Consider the following 20,493-nt stretch of genomic DNA (forward strand, 5'->3'; position numbering starts at 1 on the left):
CTCAAAAGGGCTGGGCATGTGGCTAAGTGGTAAAGAGCCCTTGGGTTCAATCTCTAGTGGTCAGGAAGAATACAATAATGGAATTGAGAAGCAAGCAAGAAAAATTCCAGTGATCAAAGAAATGAGGAAACAAACAGCAATGAGATGTCTCTGCTAGTGTTTTGTCAAACTGATATTTTAAAATATGACACCTCCAGCTGGCTGAAGTGACCATGTAAGGCACACTTTAAAATCCTGACTTTTTGCGTGAGAATTATTTCGGCTGTCCCCAAGACTGCATTTTAGCACCATCTCTACTTAGCTGCCCCAAGCAATTGGACCAGATCTAAGAAATACCAGTAATTTCTCCGGTATTGGCTGCAGGTGGCTACTTTGTGTGCTCCTCTGGGACTGGAGGACCTGCCCCAATGGCCTTGGGACCCTTCCGATGATTTTGAGAAGTCTATGTTGCACTATGTGTGGATCGTGTTGTTCCAAGGGACAGCCGTCTTCGTTTTTGAGCCCTTTTAAGCCTTTAAGCCACAAGCAATGATAACCTTTTCCAGTGAGGAAAAAAATGGTCGGGAGGCGGGTTTTAAATTTTAGTCTACACTAATCAGATCCGTCAGATAAACACTCAATTTACTACTATCCTACAAACTATGGAACTTGACTTGGCAGTCGCAAAAAGCAGAGGTTTCTTCTTCCACTTTCAAAGCACTGCAGCTCCCAGGTCGATCTCTTCCCGCCGTAGCCTGGCAGCTACAGCTGGGCCGCACCCCGGGCCTGGGCGCTCTCCGCCCCGCCCTTGCAGGTTCCCAGTCTCCCGGCGCGGGGCCGTTCCTCGCCCCGGCTCCCCGCGGAGGAAATTCTTCCCCAGCAGCCCAGGGCTCGCCTCACGTGACCAGCCGCCGCGGCGGCTTCCAGCGAGAGTTTAAAGGTTACGGAGGAAATTAGCACGGACACTGCCACTCGCCCCCCGGAGGGCGCGCCCCGCTTTCCCGAAGCTCGGACGCCGGCTGTCAGCGCACTAATCCGAGCCGAGGTGTCCCTCCGAGGCACAGACAGGGTCCAGCGTAAAAAGGAAAACCCACTCTGTAAATATAAACACACAAGCCGGGCCTGGCCGGGGTTCGACCAAGCTTTCTCTCGTCAAGTTCTCACACCCAGAGGGGTCCAGGACAGATCCCCAGGGGGAGAATGCTTCCCAAAGAAACGGAAGAGACAATAATCCTATTAAAAAACTCACAGGAGCCTTTCGGTCCCTCCCTGTGCCCCTCCCCCACTGCCAGGGAGCTGCGCGTCCCGGGACAGAATGACAGGTCAACACTCGCAGGCTTCTCTGGCCGGCCACTGCCCCAGTAGGGTAGGCCTAGGGGAGGTTCCGAGTCCTCTGGGGGCAACGCGATCCCCGCCACTCCTCTCTCCCCAACTCTTAAAGAGTTGGCCGCAGCGTCCACGAAAGGTGCGCGGCCCGGTGCTCTCCCGGTGGAGACCCCAAACGACGTATCCATCCATCGCTCGGAGCTCTCGTTCCCGCACCCCCATGCTGCCACTCCCCGGGCTTCCACTGAGGGTTCCCTCTGGGCTCCCCCGCCCGCCGGCTCGACCCAGGCGGGCTGGCCCGCTCTTTGCTGTTCTCTCCTCCGCTCACTTTTCCCGTATTGCTCCCCCAACCGGCAAAACTTTCTATTTCCCTAAACACTGGCGCGCGCGCGCGCGCGTGCACACACACACACACACACACACATACACACACACACACACACACACACACACACTCACACACTGACGTCTTTTGCGCATTTCCTGCATTAGAGGGAGGGAGACTCGCTCGCACACCGACCGAGGGAGAAGAGACCGTGGGGGAGAGCGGGCTGGCGGGCAGCGAGCGAGCGGCAGGCGAGAGCTGGGACGCTGGGAGCGCGGCGGGCGGGCGCTGGCGCCCAGGAGGTGGGGCCGCGCCGAGTCGCAGTCCCGGCCCCGCCGCCGCGCTGCGCACCGCCGGGTGCCGGCCTGCGCCCCGATCCCGAACGGCGGCCACCCGACTCCTGAGCCCGCGCGACTGTAAGATTCTGGTCTTCTGGCGCCTCCCGATCGCCGGCTGCGGCACGGCTCTGCTTCGATCAGGAGGCGGCGGCCGGGCTGGCTGTGTGGCTTGTGGATTTTTAAAAATTTGGCTCCGAGGAGGACCATTTCCTCTCGACATGCATCCCTCCGGATAGACTGCACATCCCTCGGTCCACCCCCCGCCCCGCGCGGTCAGAGGCAGGCGCTGGGTGGGCGAAGAGGATCCGGGTTGAAATCTGCGCCCCCGGTTCTCGTCCCCGCCCCGTTCTACCGCCCCCTCCCCCTCCCGGAGTCGAAATTTCCCGGGGATTATGTTTCGGAAAGGTAGGTAAGCGCCGGGCGCGGCGCCCGCTTCCCGGCACCCGGACCCGGAGAGCCAGCGAGGCGGCGAGGCAGCCCCCTCGGCTTGCGGTGGAGCCCACAGCTCGTCTTCTCTTCTGGAGGTGCCGCTGGTGGTAGGGGGGGAGAGACTCGCTCCAAACACGGACGTCTCCCGGCTCTCCCCCCCTCCCTGTTTTCCGTTAGGAACCCGGCGAGGAAATACATGCACTCGCTGAGAATCGCCGGCGCCCGGGCGCAACGCCACAAGGTGTAGGGAGTGAGTTGGGTGGAGCAAGAGGGGACCCAGGAGTCCCCGTGGCTCAGAGTGCCCGCGGTCTGTTCTTCATTCCGGCCTTCGGGGCGGACGGAGTGACCCCGGCCCCCACTCCCCGCCCCGACCATGGTAGTGTTCAATGGCCTTCTTAAGATCAAAATCTGTGAGGCCGTGAGCTTGAAGCCCACAGCCTGGTCGCTGCGCCATGCGGTGGGACCCCGGCCACAGACTTTCCTTCTCGACCCCTACATCGCCCTCAACGTGGACGACTCGCGCATCGGCCAAACCGCCACCAAACAGAAGACTAACAGCCCGGCCTGGCACGATGAGTTCGTCACGGATGTGTGCAATGGGCGCAAGATTGAGCTGGCCGTCTTTCACGATGCCCCCATCGGCTACGATGACTTCGTGGCCAACTGCACCATCCAGTTTGAGGAGCTGCTGCAAAACGGGAGCCGCCACTTCGAGGACTGGGTGAGTCCGGCCGCTCCCCTTTACGGGAACCCGGCCCTGGGGTCCCGGGGGAAAGACTGGCTGCCTAGGCAGTGGACATAGGTCTTTTCTGAAACTCATTTGGCGACTGGGGTGTGTGCATGTACATCTCAGTTTCCTTTGAAGGGCACGTTTCACTTCGTAACTGAGAAGAAACAGACTTTGGAGTGAGAAAGATGGGACATGAAAGGAGGGTATAGCTTTCTGCCGGCTCTGTGCCCTCCTGGCAGAGGGTACTGCAGGGGGCTTGCAAGTTGGGAGAGCCCTGGGCTGCTGGTGCTGAAGGTTGACAGAGGACCTGGCGCCTTCCGCAGGCGCGTGGTGGGCTGGTTCGGAGCAACTGTGTGTGGGTGGGTCCCTCTGTCCTTGGAGAGGCACGTGGAGCTCAGACTGAAGGTTTCTTGCACGTCCTGGCTTTGTCCTGCTAGCCGAGTGAGGAGTTGCTTTTATTTTTCCCTCCAGAAGGAAGCTTGCTTGTTTCTAATCTACTGCATGTGTGGCTAGCTCATCTTCTGACATCAAAGAAAAAATGTGTTCTCCTCAGGATGCCCCCTCTAGAGTCTCCAAACATCAGTGGAGCCCGTTTCGCCCAACTCATTGCCCATTCATCCAGAATGTTGTATTTTCATGGAAGTCAGTGCTTCGAAGCTTAAAGTTATATTGCTTCTTGTTTTGATTACTAAGATACAGTAGCATAAAATACTATCTCTGAGACCGAGTTAATTGCTAATTGATTAAATAGTTCAATATTAGGCACTTGGAAATAGGTCTTGTCAATATAAGCCAGATAGATGCAATCTTGGCACTTGGACAAGCAGAGAGAAGCAAGCTTATTTGCTTTTTTTTTTTTTTTTTCTTTAAAGCTCTTCCTGGAGCAAAAGGTGTTAAATTAGGAGATAAGTTACTGTATTTGTTACATGTTTCCACTCAGGACAAGCATTGCTCTGGATGAATATGTTTTCAAGATTCTTTGGTTTACACAGAAAGAGTTACCTTAGATTCATAAAGAGATATGGAGGAATCACTTTCTACTGAAAAACAGCCAACTCCTGAATATCCTAGGGGCCAGAGGTTGCATATGAACCCCCTTGGCATGTCACCTTGCATGTTTTTTTCAAGGACATAGGGTTTTAGGGGGAAAATAGGAAAAAAAAATTGCTCTTTTTCTGCTCTGGCTGTGATGTAGCCTGCTTGAAACCATGGTTACAGGGCTTACAGGGAAGCTCCAATTAGCCACACCGGTATAACCCTAGGAGATCTGTGGCTTCCACTTTGCAAAGCAGGCAAACCTTTATGGAATCCAAGAAAATTCAATGCATTTCATCCTACTGCATTTCATAGATGTTCTTCCCCTGGGCCCTCTCTCCGATTCCCCATTTTCTCTCTACATATGGCCGTGGTCCTTTTACTCCTGTAGGCAGTGCATGTTCCGGGTAGGGGGTGAGGGACGCTGAGGGATAAATAATTTTGGAAGCGACTTCAACACCCAAAACCTGCCTGTGGTGGTGAGGAGATTGAGGCCTTCTTGAAAATGTGCATACAAGGTGGGCAGTGAGCAGAGAGCAGGGCTATGTTCACAAAACGGGGTATCAATTGGAGGGAGAGTGGCTCTGTGATGCTGGGGTCTGCCACAAACTTGAGGTGCATCAGGATACCCCCGCCTTATCAGCACTTCTAGCAAAGCATGTATTGGGAACTCTCTGCTTGGTTGTCATTCTGTAAGGTTCTCAAATTTGTGCTGCATTTGGCTATAGACCAGATTGTCTAGTGCACAAGCAGGTGTTACAGACAAGGACATTGAGTTCCAGAGTAACTAAGTGGGTATCAAGGTCACATGGCCAGCACAGGTGGGTTGGAAGTTGGGCTGTCACCTCCTCTTGCTTACGGCTTGCCTAGAGGGGGACAGTCTGTCTAGCCTCCTCTATTTATTCTCTCTACAGATTCATGTGCTGTGTCCCTGACATTTTTATTGTGTGTGATAACTTAAAGTGCTTTCAAAATCATTATCTCTTTGCCTTATAGCAAGTGTGAATGAAGTATGACAGATATTGGATAGATTAAAATACTTGAGGCAGGCTGCTGTGGCTACTCTGGTTCTTCCAGACTGAACATGGGCTGCATGGGCAGAGGTGACTGATTTGGAAACAGAGACAAGTTGCATGTAGACTGACTCAGGCCACCTTTCCCATCCCCATCATCTAGGGTACACCCACAGAATCACATCTCTGGGTAGAATTTCCTGAACTCAGGCCTTTGTATTCCTTACCTGGAAGGAATGAAGAGATCCACCGTTTCTAGCATGTGGCTAAGAGGTCTGGCCTGAGGTTAGGGAGGTGGAGAGCAAGGAAAGGCTTCTGTACATGTGGCAGAATATTTCATTTAGCTGCACTTTGAATTCCCATGTATTCCCCGAATTCCTGTCTTGTGCTCAGATCCCACTAGGGGAATTTAGCATTGTAGCTAATCCAGAGGTAGAAGAGGCCATGGGTTGCTCTTAATGGGCTTGCATGATACTAAGAGTAGATGCATATAGATACTTAAGTAGCAATTATGTTCCAATTGAGTGGTAGGTACCCTAAGTAGATTAAACAAATTCAAAAAGTGAGTGTCCTGGGAGAGCTGGAAGAATTCAGGATTCCTGGAAGGAGGCATGAAAGAGCAGGTAACATTTAAAGAAATGTCTGCAATTGGAGACGGTTTGCTGGGCATAGGTACCGCTTCACTATAGGTGGAGATATCTGTGGTTTGGATTGAAGAATGGACAAGCAGGGCTGAAACTGCGCATACCTGTTAGGACCAAGCAGGACAAGGTTTCTCAGATTTGAGACTCATCTGAATAGCCTCTGCTCTTTTTAAATATTTTAACAAATTGATTCTTTTCTTACTTAGTTTTTTTCTTAGGCCTCACTATTCATCGTGAAATCACAGGTTTGGGTTTTGTAGCTGTAATTTTGCTTTGTTCATTTTAAAACAAATATGGCTGTAAAGTAAAAGGAAAAGAAGTTAATCCTAGGTGCCTCTTGACATCATTAGTGATGTGGGGCCACAGTTTGAAACACCGAAGTAGGAGAAAGTTTCAAAAACCGAGGTGGATTCTAGAATGTTTAAAAGCCAGGCTGAGGTAATTATTCTTCACATAATGAGAAGACATCTCAGGTGAGATGACAAGAAGGTTGCTTTAGAGAAAGCTCATTACCAAGAGAAGGAAAGATTTTGCTGGTGCTTGAAGCTGAATCCATTATGACACCATTGCACTAGGTCGGGGTTTTCTAAGAACTAGATAATAATGCTACTCAGATTTAGGTGTGCATAAGAATCTCCCACCCCACCTTCACAGCTGTTGATTCCATGTTTTGGGACTATCACCAAGAGTCTGCATTTTTAGTGAGCTGTCCTTGGAATTCTGCTCAGACCCTGCCTACTGTGAGAAAGAGCAGGCTAGTATACAAAGTGTTTCTGTTTCAGATTTCTGAAGTAGTACATGGACAAGGCTTCTCTCAAAGTTATTCTGTGCCTGCTGATTCTGGGAGCTAGTCCTCTACCCCAAATGGGCCTGCTTCCCCTCTGGCCTATCCGACTCACTTGGGAAGATTCTTACAACACAAATGCCTGGGCACAGCCCTGGGTGTTCTGATTTTCATACTCTGGGAGGAGCCTGGGGACACGGAAGGTCATTAAACAGGCTTCCTGGTAAGTCTGATGGGGACCATACTACAGGTTGATATATATTGCTCAAGGGCATATCTCTTCAGGACACTTTTTGGGAAGTCTTAGGGGGTCTTGGAAAACCTCCAGCATCTTTTAGACAGAGTAAAGCTGGAAGGATCTGCAGAGAGTATTTTGCAAAGGCTGGGTATGGACCATCCATGACCCCTTTATGGGCACCTATACCTTGAGTTTGTCTTCCAGTGGCTGAGAGACTATAGATCTCTCCCTTTTCTCTACTCCTATAAATTTTTTTCTATCTAATTCAGCATTGCTCCTCTTAGTTGTTAATAACTCCCTTAAGGGTTAGTTCTTGGCCCAATGCTATCACATACAGACTTCTGGCATTGGGGCCCAAGAGTTAAGGGTTTGAGATAGCCTTAGGTCTCCAGGGCAGTCAGGCCTTGTCTGTGTGTTCTGTTTTTTGTTATCTTTGACACCAAGAGGATTTATTGAATAGTTGAGGCCCTCAATTCCTCAGTGGATCCATCTCCTTGGAATCAGTGAGTTGTAACTATATAGGTTGTCTCTACCACTCACTGGGTATATGACTTTGATCATGTGACTTAGGCCCTTTAAACTTGTTTCTTCATCTGCAAAATGGGAATATAAGAATTCTTACTCTTAGGCTTGAGGTGAGGATTATATAAGGAATCTTTGTAAACTTTAAGCAAAGGCTTTGGCCACAAAACATTTCAGCAGTTTTATTAATATTTGAAGAGTTATGTGGGCGTGTTCATAGATTTAGAATCTTAAATTGAACATATGGTCCAGTGAAAGATATTTTGCTCCTTGATTTGTGAATGTATTTACAAGAAAAGTCTTACATAGTCTAAAAATAAATTTAATTTAGTTACACTTAGCAAATTGCCTTTTTGAAAATAATCAAATTTCTTGAAATGAGGTTGCTTTAGAAGGTCTAGGAATTGTGGTCGTTGTGGACAAAAGTTAATTATTTTTTTTGAAGCTTATAAGTAATTGGAAGTAGGAATATTTTGGAGCCAGCGTTTTTGATTTTACTGCACCAATTTCATCCAGTTTCAAGCATGTCAGTCCATTTCCAGTGCTGTTAACTTTAAATTCCTAATTCTAGCCTGTACCCATCTTTGGACACTAGAACTCATATGTGGGGGTCTGCCTTCTCATCATTGCCATTTGATTGTGTAAAGGGCATCTTGAACACAATGTGTCAATTATATACCTAATTTCCTGCTCCCCAATCTGAGCTGATTTTCCCCATATCAAGAAATGGCAACTCAATTCTTCCAGTTGCCCAGATCATCAGCCACGAAGATAATGCCTGTCATTCTCACCACCCATATCTAATCTGAGAGCAACATCTGTTGTGTCTAAATAGATTGAAATCTGATTATTTTTCCTGTCTCTGCTGATACCATTGTTGCCCAGTTGCTATCATCTTGCACCTGGATTATCTCAACTGCCTCCAAATTGGTTCTGCTTTGCCCCAACTTTGTCAGAAAATCCTTCAGAGGATAAACCCGAAGAGCATAATCAGCAGGACCAACCAGTCCGGCCTCTGGGTACAGCCTCTCTGGCCCTATCACCTAGTGTCCTCACCCTGATCCTTCTTTTCTAGCCATGTTGGCCCACAGAATATTCTCATATACCTCTGTCATGCTTCTGCTCAGTCTTTATGCTTTTCCATCTCATCCTTCTAGATTGTTCCTTCCCCAGATATCCTCATGGCTCAAGCCTTTATTCAAATATAAGGGATCTTCTGGAAGGCCTATCTAAAATTCCATCGTCTTCTAGAAGGTTTTATATGCTCCTTTTCAATTTTGCTTTTTCTCCTTATCTCTCATTTCTATCTCATATACTACCTATTTTTTTATTTGTCTTTATTTTGTATTTCTGACACCAGTACAGAAGTTCTAGTACAGGTTTTTATTCACTGCTGTCGTCTTGGCATCTAAAATAGTACCATTGAATGAATGAATTTAATGAAGTAAATGTGTGCCTAGTACCTACTGTGATCCAGCACTATGATAGATTTTGGGGGCTTGGTAAAACAAAAGTTGTGTATATGACAAAGTTCTTTCCGCTGGGAAGCATAAAAACACAACATGGAGTTGAGAAGACCAGCATGGTAAGCAGTTGAGTAGATTTCTTAAACAATTCCTCTGCACAGTTGAAAGAAGTAGACAGGAGGAAGACACGGATATTTAATAGAAGTCTGTGAGATCCCCAAAGACATCCTTGTGAGAGAGTGTCCATGTGGCAATTTGCACTGAACCAAAGAATTTCTATCTATCAAGGCCACAGTTTCTTTTTTTTTTTTTATTGTTGGTTGTTCAAAACATTACATAGTTCTTGATATATCATATTTCACACTTTGATTCAAGTGGGTTATGAACTCCCATTTTGACCCCGTATACAGATTGCAGAATCACATCAGTTACACTTCCATTGATTTATATATTGCCATACTAGTGTCTGTTGTATTCTGCTGCCTTTCAAGTCCACAGTTTCTTAAAGCAGGGATATGTGTCTTCTGGGTGTCCATGGCCTGTGCAAGGTGCTGTGGTTAGGAGAGAGAGAAAAAGCACACTTGTCCTCATTTGCTGAGTTTTAAATCAAGTTTAAATGGTCATCAGGGTTGTTAGATACACAACCCGTTGTAGTTCGAAGCGACAAGAAATGAAATTTCAAATGGCAGCATCTGAACTCACAGAGCTCATTGAAGCCAGTTGCAGACAAACCTTGCAGGTTTCACTTAGCCTAAAAGAACTCCAGAGCAGGCCTGTAGTATTTTACATAAATAAAAGCTACACTTGGCAAAACACACTTCTCTCCAAGTTCCTCTGGGTATATATGGGCTTGTTAAGTAATTACAATCTATTATAATGCTAATCAGCAGGGCTGCACCTGTTTGGAATTTAGTTTTCTGGCAGAAACCATGTGAAATGGCCAAAAAGTCTGTACTGCACTGAGAGAAACGAGAGGACTGGAACATACTGTTGTCATTGTAACTCACCTCCGTCCAAACAAAATTGGAACTCCAGAGGGAATATGATTGAACTCCATGCTGTAATGTCTGAGAGGAAGAGGATAAACTGGAGCCTGCCACCAAACCCAAGTACTGAAAGGAAATGATGACCTCCCCTCTCCCCAGCCCCTCCTGTCCCCTCTACCTCACCTTGAAGTCTCGGAGAGTTAGTTTAAAGCTAGAGAAAAGTCACCTTATTTGCCAGCAAGCAGTACACTCAATGAGCTCCTGCCCCCAGAAGTATTTAAGTTTCTGAGGCTGGCTTTGAACTTTCGATCCTCCTGCTTCAGCTTCCCAACCTGCTGGGATTACCGAAGTGTGCCACCACACCAGACCTGAGAAGTATTTAAGACCAAAAATGTAATCAGACTCAAGAAGGGGTTGGAAAGTCATAGTGAGTGAATGAATATATAATTAATTATTGAGGGGGGAAAAAGTCTTTGATTTTGCTTATGTTGTTCTCAAATAGACATATGTTTATTTTCTCAGACTAGAGCATCTCTTGGAGCCAGTCCCTCTGCCCCATTCTCCAATCAAAGTCTGAGCTGCTCAGAAAGTCCACACAGCCCACTCCTTATTGGTTGGTTGAGTCAAAGGCTGCTTCTCTAGCTCGGTCTCTTGGAAGATCAAATAGGCAGCATTCTTTAATCTGACTGACCTAGACAGCGCTCTCAGAAGTTCATCATTTGGTACAGTGTTGAAAAGGAAGATGATGGGCCCCACAAAAGATCCTAGGCAGTGGACAGAGTGATGTATTCATTCATTGTGCTGGCCAGCCTTTCATTTCATTCAGCAGATATTTATTGAATACCATCTGTGCCAGGCACCAAGGCAAGGGAGGGTTTAGGCCAATGCTTCATCTTTTCTATTTTTTTACTTTAATTTTTTTTTCTTGCAATGCTGGGGATCAAACAGGTACCAGGCAAGTTCTCTGCCACTGAGGAGCTACATCCCCAGCCCAAGTCTAGTAGGAGACACAGTATTAATCAAGGAGTAACATAAATACTTGGAGTTCAGTTCTTTCAAAGCCCTGGGTTACTTAGACCTTGCCTCTTTTGTTGTTGTTGTTATTGTTGTACCAAGTATTGAACTCAGGGGCACTCAACTACTGAGCCACATTCCCAGCCCTGTTATGTATTTTATTTAGAGATAATTCTTACTGAGTTGCTTAGAGCCTTGCCTTTATTGAGGCTGGCTTTGAACTCTCTCTGGATCCTCCTGCCTCAGTCTCCTGAGCTGCTGGGATTACAGGTCTGCACCACTGGGCAGACCTTAGATCCCACATCTGAGAAATCAGAAGATAACATTGTCCAGATGCTGTGTTAAGTCACTTTTAACAATGACCCTGACTTAGCTCACTGCACCCCACTTTTTGAACCTTGACTATCCTCAACCCAGCCCTTGGTCATTTACCTTTCTTGTTCTTCCCAAAGCTGTCTTGTCTCCCCTGTAAAACTGCCAGCTTCTTTTTTTTATTTCTCTCCCCATCCTTCCCCATTGTTGTGATCAAAAACCACAAAGCTATTTTTAACAGCTTGCTTCTTTACCTAGTGTTCAAGACCCACAAAAAGTAAATTTAGTTTTTAAATGGAGCCTCTTTCTGTATCATTGAGCCATCAAGGATATTCTGAAAACAAATAAACAAACAAGCAGAATTTCTGGGATACAAGGTTGATGAAGGTACCTTCCAGCCTTCTGCCTGCACTGACGATTCTCTCAACCAGTTTAGGTAGCTGAGAGAATTGTCCATCAGTTATCAAGGGTGGAACATACCATCAACCAGTGTTTGCCAGACTGCCTTTCAAAGGGCAGGAGCCATGATGTTTTTAGGTCTCTGAAACATCAAGAGGTTTAGATATGTTGAAGAATTAGATATCTGCCGCAGTCTGGCTGGGCACAATTCATTAGCCACTTATTAAGCAGCAACAAACTTTATTTTTTGAACGCACACGCCCCACCACGTGAGCTCTTCAGGAATTCCCTCAGAGCCCAACTGCCACTACCAACCGTCTTCCAGCCGCCTCTCAACCGCTCTTGAGGCCGATTGGCTGGGTCCCGTGGGCGGAGCCAAAAGAGTCTCCCAATGAGCAGCTCCTTAGTCTGAAAAGGCGGGGAAACAGGCCAATGAGCCTCACCACAGAGGAGCAATCAGCTGGTTGCTGGGGCCGCTGAGGCTGCTGCTCAACAGATATCCGTTAGCATAGAAGAGGCTTCAAGATGGTCCATGGCAAAGGGATTATACATCTCTGTAAGCCAGATGTTTCTCAGACATTTTTAATCATAAAACAGTCTTATTTGTGAAACAACAAGAACTAGAGATTTGAGGACTTTTTTTTTTTTTTTTTTTTTTTTTTTTTTGTCCCGGGGATTGAACCCAAGGCGCTTTATTACTGAGCCACATCCTCAGTTCTTTTTATTTTTATGTTTTTGAGACAGGGTCTTGATAAGTTGCTTAGGGCCTCACTAAGTTGCTGAGGCTGGCTTTGAACTTATGATCCTCCTGCCTCAGCCTCCCGAGCCACTGAGATTATAGGCCTGCACCACTGCACCTGGCTTGAGGACATATTTTGAGAAAACCATTATAATTATATAAAAGACGAAATGGACTTTCCTCAAGTGAGTCATTTGGGAAATAAAGATTTACACCTTTTATTAAATAGTGAACTCGAGGAGCTATGGGAATTCAGGGGAGAGGGGTGATTAGTGTAGCTTTTGCTAGTTGACAGAGGCTTCTTAGTAAGATTTTGAGCCAGGCCCTGAAGAAAACGGGATCTAACTAGACAAGGAAAGGAGCCCCGCTAAATTAGAAGAGCATAAAAAATGTTAGATTGATTTTTATTTTTATTTTTTTTAGCATTACAGTAGGAACACAGCAACAACAACAAAATCCTCACAATGAAAACCAAGTTATCTAAAGAGGGGGAATAGTGGATAGAATGGATATTCATTCATTAATCTATTCTTCCATCTACCAGCCAGCCACTTATCCAGTTAACCATTCAGTAAAAATGTATTGGATACTTTCTAAGTTCTAGGAGCTTTTCTTGGGACAAAGTGTTAAACAGAATCACTTATAATATGTTAAATTCTTAGTTATTAAGGAATCTGAGAGCTAACTTCAGTCTCTCATGCTGCATTTCCAGCTTATTTCTTTTGTTTATTTCTTAATAGGCCTTATAGGTTGGAGAATAAGTTTGGAGAGCATCCTTCATATAATTGAAGGGTAGTTTGTCTAAATTCCTGAACCTAATGAAAGTACTATGACTTTGGAATTAGTCAATCCTGGATTTGAATAATAGTTTTTATAAGTCTTGACTTTATGATATTGGGCAAATTATTTTATCTATCTGTAAAATGGTAATGATAACTATCTTGTAGTATTATTGTATTATAACTATCTTCTAGTATTATTGCAATATTAGATAAAATGTGAATATACTTGGCTCATAGCAAGTTCTAAATATGGTAACTAATTCTTATTGGTAATGATCTGTGTGTGATATTTATCTGAGATACAGGTAAAAATTGTGCTTCTGTCTGGAGATTTTGATTGTGATATCCAACAGAGGAGTTGCCAGCAACACCTTTTCCAGTCTTGACTTCCTTCCCCCTCTAAAATGAGCTTGGGACAGGAATTGGGCTTGCTGACTTCTAAGAGTGCAGGACTGGAGTTCCACATTGGCCTCCTTAGGCAGCTCCCCCACCCCAGGGTGGGAGGAAAGGTGACTGAGATTAGGTGTCCTGGGCTTGCTTCCCTTGCAGGGGATAGACTGAGTCTAATGCATTTTTCTCTCTTGCATTTTAAAAAGCTGAGACATTGTTGTATTTTGACATGATCATCACTTAAGTTAGCTTGTGAGCCTAGACTGAGGTTTGAGGCTTTTAAAATTTTTTTTACAGCCTGTTCTGCTGTGGTCCAGGTGTGTGTCCCATTTCTTACCATGTGTCTCTTATGTAAGCCCAACCTTTAGTGCAGTGCACACCAATTGTTCTGATGTCCTGGCCCAGATTTGGGCAGTGTGCAGAGATGCTCCATTTGGAGAGCAAGATTTTGCTTTTGACCACAGTGTTGAATTGCTGAAGGAGTAACAACTGAGGAACAGCCAGACTTTTGAAAAGATTACTGTACTCCCCTAAGGAACCCAGACATTTACTTGCTAATTGTCTGTTAAGACCCTTAATCTTTAAGCTCAGATTTCAGTTTAGATAATTTGCATTTAAGTAACAAAAATAAATGTAGCAAATAGCTCTTTTAACCTTTATCAAGGATCTCTTCTTAGGAATTGCTTTTTCTTCTCTTCAACCATGTGAAATCCTTTTCTTCCTTCTAAACTTTCTTCAGTACTCACCCAGGAACATGAAGTCTGGCTCATCAGTTTTGCAACTTTGCAACTTCGAGAAAATTCTCTTAACCTCCATGAACTTTTGTTTTCTAACTTAGAAAAGGGTTAATACTCGTTGTCCTTCAAAGCTTGTGGGGCTGCTGCAAGGATGGAATGAGATGCACACCGGTGACAGTGCCTGGCCATTTAGCAGGGACTTTGTGCCGCCCTGATGAGCCACTGTGAGCATGGGTGACTCACCATATCCTGAAGTAGATAACAGAGATTTGGCTTTGGTACCCCACATCCTTCGAATGTGTCCTTTATTCCTCTGTGACATCCATCCTATTTTTCTTAGAGGTATCCTGAGTCTAGAGAATGAAATGCAAGATGTCCAGTTACATTCGAATTTCAGATGAATAATGAATACTCTTCTTTCTTCTTTTTTATTATAGATATGATCTAAATATTGCATATACTAAAACAGTATGTGTCATTTATCTGTAATTTCAATTTAACTGGGAGCCCTGTATTTTAATTTGCTGTAATGGGTGATCTGGGCCTTTGTCTTCCATAATCCTGTTAATGAAATGTGACCAGGAGTGAATCTTCTTGTCATCCTGTCCCTCTGAGAGCCTCTTATAGAAAGAATTCCAGCGTTAACCAAAAATAAGGGACATGTTTTTTGATCAGGGACCCCTTTCTGGAACCCCAGTGTCATAGAGGAGACCTCATGCCTTAATGTCCAGAGTTCTTTGCACCCTGTGAGTCTATGACCCACAGGACTCCTCACCTCTGCTCCTGTCACAGGGACTCTTAGGCTTCTGCTTGCTGAAGGTGCACAGTCCTGACTGCTTAGCTGTTTCAAAATACATTTTCTTCATTTTAGAAATGAACATTTAATTTAAGTTCTAGGTGCCCGAGTACTAAGTCATGGCAACAGTCATGGCTTTCAGTCTGGTTTCCCAGGGGATTTGTGTAAGAGCTGTGCTGGGATCATGGCACTAAATACCCTTCCTAGGTGCTCAGAACCCACAGTTGCCTCCTGCTCGGCCTGACAGCCTGCGGAACAGAGGCCAGCCTCCTTATCCTGTCAGACCTCAGGGCCCCAAGGGGCCCATGCCCACCTTCCATTCTCTGCCAAGAGAGTCCCTCAGCCTTGGGGTCAGCGACCTCTTCCATGAGGGCTTGTTTTGTCTGCCACACTAAACTGCTTCCTTTCCCCTCTTAGTGCTCTGCTCCCCATGTACCTATTCCTGGAATACTCCTGCCACCCAGCCAGTTCTTCCTCTATCTGGGCAATCATTTCCAGAATGCTCCAGGCTACAGCTCTTTTGGCCCTTGGAATGGCAGGAACATTTACTACTCCTAGCCTCCATTTCAAATGACTGATATCTGTTGTTTATGATCAGACACTTCCTCTCTGCTCTCTAGCAGAGACCAAAAAAAAAAAAAAAAAAAAGTCCCCCAGCAGTAAAACCTCCTGCCTTTTTGTGTGAATACCAGACATATTGCTTTTTGTATAATAGACACTGGATTGGTTAAACAAAAATTTTAAATTTTAACATTAAATGATAAATAATATTGACCTAGGTATTTGTGCTGCGGTGTTCTTTCATAATGAAGTAGAATGTAGTATTTTTAAAAATTATATCCACATGTGTATGCATGCAGATGTGTGTGTGTGTGTGCGCACATGTATATGCATGTATGCACACTTAAAGGTGACAAAATGATGCAGCACAGCCATCAGATGTTGAGATGGATGGCATGATGGTTGGGTGTGAGGGCTTTGCATTAGAGGGATGTGAGTTCTAATCCTGTATTCGTCCACTGAGCCAGTTGTGAGATCTTTTGACAAATGAGTAACCTCTGGCCCTTTATTTCTTCATTTGTAAAGCAAAGCCAGTAATATCTATCCAAATGTGCTTTTTTTGAAATAAATAATACAATGCCTATAAAATACTTAGAAAAGTGCTTATCACATGGTTTACAAAAATGTTAGTTATTATTATTCTATTGTAAAGAATAAATTGTAGCTTATATACTTTAGAACTGATTATGCTGTAAGAGAGTCCATTTGATTTAATTCTATGTGTTCAAGGGTCACTTGGGGTTATGGGTTGCTTTTCATCCGCGGGATACGTCTTAGACAGATGGTAGGTCTCATTATAATGAGTTACATAGGAAATGGCTGTAGTCTGCCAAGTTTGTATTTGCTGCCGCTTTCCAGCATTTATAGGCCAATATATATTCACAAAGTGCCGCATTCACAGTTTGCTTGTTTGTTTTTTACGGGCATGGCTCTACCACTAATGATCTATGTGACTTTGGGGAAGAAACTAACCTCTCTGAGTTTCTGTTTCCTGTAAAATGGGAATAGTCTTATTGACTTGGCTTACCTCATTAGGTTGTGAGATTCAATTAATAAACCTCTGAAAAAGGAAGCATGCCACACACATATAAGTAATTAGGATGACCGGCTTTGGGATTCAGGGAGGGAGATGACCTTTTCATCCAAAGTGTACAAGTGGGAGAACTGAGGATAGAGTCTGTCCCTTGGGAGGGACTAGAGTAGGACCCAGACTAATCTCTTCAAGTCCTTGATAATGGGACTGCCAAATAGTCTGCTTTTCTCTTTCAGGTTCTTGGTTGTTGGGGCTGAAGATTTAAGATTTGTTTCTAGGCAACTGATGTCTTAAAAGCCCACCCTCCATGCAAGAGAACAGGACTTTCTCTTTACTTCCTTATCCCTACTTGGCTCAAAGTTTTTCTTTATCACCACTTATCATATGACTATGTACAGACGCCCTAAAGCCAGCTATTTAAGGGGAAAAGGGGAGGAAGACAGATAAGACAGTGATTCAGAAATAAGCAGGAAAGTGGAGTCATGTGGCTGTCTCCTTGTGGGGGGATTCACAGTACTGCATTAGACTGAGAAGGCGTCTTACCACTGGCCAGTCCAGGGCCCATCGAAATAGGTTTCAAAGCCCAGAGGGCGTGCCCTCCACCAGTGCCATCTCTGTCCAGCCTCATTAGCACGGTGCTGTGTTCTCCTGCTCTCCGTGGAGGCTGGGGTCCTGCTCTTTTCCTGCCCCCACACTAGGTATAGTGGGACTCCAGAGGAAGTGCCCCAGAGCCTGCTCCCAAGGAGCAGAAGAGGAGAACTGTTCCCTTGAAAAGATGGGTCTATCAGTTTCAGGGAGAGCGAGGGGAAATCAGATGTGGTCCTCCCCTGTTGGTTGAAGAATAAATTAGTGGCACCATTTTTGGAAAGCAACCTGGCAAGTAGTAGCTGAAAAAATTAAAATGCATATAATTAAGATGATCAATTTTATTTTTAGTATCCATTGTGCATGCTAGCATGCGTGTGTGTGTGTGTGTGTGTGTGTGTGTGTGTGATACACTAATATTACTTAAGATGCAGTTGTACCTTGTCTTTGCAGGTGAAAGAGGTAACCCTGTTGAGAGCCCCACACCCAGTAAGGCTTCCAACTGTCTTCTCTGACGGGTTTTGGATTTTAGGCAAATGAGCATCATTTGACCCTTTCCAAATTTAAATTGACTAAGATCTTTTAGAATTTATATGCTTTTTGCACAGGCTTAATTATTATTATTTAAAAAAAAATTTGGGGGGGTTGTAGATGGACACAATACCTTTATTTATTTATTTATTTTTATGAGGCACTGAGGATTGAACCCAGTGCCTCACACCTGCTAGGCAAGCACTCTACCACTGAGCTACAGCACCAGCCCCTTAATTATTATTTGTTTTTTTGAAGGGGGAAAGACATAAGAAAAAGAGAAGGCACATTTTGACTATAGTTTTGTCTTTTCGAACTATGGATCAGGATTCCTCAGTTGTCATGAAATCAAATAGACATTCTCTCTTTGGTGCAGGTGACCCAACCCAGGGACTTGCACATAGCAAGCAGGTTCTTACCACTGAACTAACATCCCAGCCCTAATTAAGTAGATCCTAAATAATATATTTTTTTGGGGGGGTAGGGGCTACCCCGGATTGAACTCAGGGCCACTCAACCCCTAAGCCACATCCCCAGCCCTATTTTGTATTTTATTTAGAGACAGGGCCTCACTGAATTGATTAGCACCTTGCTTTTGTTTGCTGAGGCTGGCTTTGAACTCATGATCTTCCTGTCTCAGGCTCCTAAGCTGCTGGGATCACAGGCGTTCGCCCAACTTAAATAGCAATTTTTAAATATGGAAATAGAACACTTGGATACAGTAAGGGTAAATATTGCTTTAAAAAACTTTGTTTCAGAAGTTTGAGTATGTAATATCTTGAGTCTTACTGTGAGTCTTATTCATAGTAAAATATGAGAAACAGTGCCCTAGAACACAATTTCTCATTTAACATACTTTTTAATTAGTACCTGGGGAGTGGAGATACGAAAGTAAGGAAGAGGATCCCTGTACTATATAAGCTCATAATTTGCAATTCCATAAAGGCAGATGTCTGGGCATTACCCAGGGGAAGACTGATAAAGACTTCCTGGTGGAGGTGGCTTTGACCTTGGCTTTGAAGGATGGGTAGTATAGACTGCTTCTGGAAAACCTGCCTGACTGGTCCTCTATATCAGAGTCCCTAACAGTGAAGCATACAGAGGTGCCCTGATGAACTGAAATACCTTTGGTTCTCCAAGAGCCCTCATTTCTTAAAAACTCTGCAAGTGGCATTCAACATCAGATAGTGGTGAATCAGGGTTCCTGGGCTGGACAACTGGAATTCAAGGTTAGAGAGTTCAGTTTGTGCTGCCTGTGATACACAGTGGCTTTTCCCAGCACTCATGAGCTACATTTCAACCAGTCCTGGAGAGTTTTGCACTTTCTGATCAGGAATGCTGGGACTTTGAATGGTGAGCCTCCATGAGATTACACAATGTTATTACATTTATTGAGCAGTGTGTACTTTACCTCTTGATTCTTTCAAAGTTGGATGGTAAGGAGTTTACGTTCTCCTTTTCAATTTGACATTTCAGGACAACTAGATCCAGTGAAGTTCAGTGATGAATTGGTGACTGTGGCGGATGAGTAAGCACCTGGGGCTCTTGGTTTTTAGGACAGGGCTTTTAGTGCACATGCAGACTCCCAGTGACCCCAGTCCTGGAGGCTTAGAATCTGGTCCAGAGGTATTTGTATCAGTGCTATTGTACTATTCGAAAGGCAATCAAATGAATCAAATTTCCTTCTTTTTTATTTTTACCTTTCTCTTTTTCCTCCTCTTTTTTCTTTCTTTTAGGGAAATCAGGTGGGGAAAATGTCCCTAGAACATTTTTGCCTCCAATGGAAAGAATGTAAAAACTAATGTCGAATGACAGGTTTTCATTAAATCCTTATTTATAAGTGAAAAAATTAAAAGCTCAGCATTCAAGTGATTTGATCTAAGTAAAAAGCCCAAGATAGAGAAAATGTAAGAAAAACAGGTTTCCTGATTCCTGGTAAGGTGCTTATGTTGCCGTAAGCCGGTTGTTCATCCATCTAGCCAGTCCGCAAGCCAGCTGCCCAGCTAGTCAGCCAGCCTGTCAATTTATTAGTCATATAGTCAATGACAACACCATGTGTCCAGAATCTTTAGTAAATGAGGCAGATCCATTCATTTGTTCTTTCTCTTTGCTCTTCAGCAATTATTGATTGAGGTTGGGGCAGTTGATCAGACTACTGTTTGGGCTGACAGAAGTTGAAAATTTTTCTCTTTGGTTGAGAGACCCACTTAGTGCTTGGTCTTTTTGGGTCAAGGGGATGGTAAAACCAGTGATAAGTAATTTTTGCCCCCAGATTTTGCCTTTTTTTTTGGTTATGTCCTTTTTGTCCCCACTATTTCCAGAACTCTCTAAGGTGTCAGGATGCATTCACTTTGGTAATGCGATCAGCCTAGGGCAGCAGCATAGTTCTTCCTCTACGTTGTTATTCTTACCTCGGAGCAGGGGTTCCCAGTCCAAGTTCCTCACAGTAAAAGAAGTTAATAGATCTTGTACACTAAAAAAAAGTGTCATAATCAAGTAAATTTGGAAAATGGTGGATTAAATAAAGCTGAACACTTACTTCACTACCTTTCACAGCCTTCAATCTAATTTCTATCAATTTCCTGGATAGCAATTGAGTGAGAAGTGTTTTCAATCCCATTTGATCATACAACACTGTTTTGGGGATAGTACTTAGATCTCTTAATGTCATTTGGGAAACACTGCCTTAAAATCTTCCCTGTACTATTTAAAACAAATAGTACATATTTAGGACTTGGATCAGAGGAGACTGATGTGGTAAGAAAGGATCCATTTACTTGCTTCCTTTTATTTATTTGA

The 20,493-nt window shown here is 44.6% G+C and overlaps 1 protein-coding gene across 2 annotated transcripts in view; it reads left to right on the forward strand.

Moving 5' to 3' along the window:
* Positions 1–1,739: 1,739 nt before the first annotated feature.
* Prkce (protein kinase C epsilon) overlaps positions 1,740–20,493 on the forward strand; it is a 475,888-nt gene continuing 457,134 nt past the window's right edge. For both annotated transcript variants that reach the window (XM_076833998.2, XM_076834000.2), the window contains exon 1: positions 1,740–3,118. In XM_076833998.2, coding sequence (XP_076690113.1) covers positions 2,771–3,118 — 348 coding nt within the window. In that variant the 5' untranslated portion in view covers positions 1,740–2,770. The remainder of the gene's footprint in view (positions 3,119–20,493) is intronic.

This window comes from Callospermophilus lateralis, chromosome 14 (assembly GCF_048772815.1).
Source record: "Callospermophilus lateralis isolate mCalLat2 chromosome 14, mCalLat2.hap1, whole genome shotgun sequence".
Lineage (NCBI taxonomy): Eukaryota > Metazoa > Chordata > Mammalia > Rodentia > Sciuridae > Callospermophilus > Callospermophilus lateralis.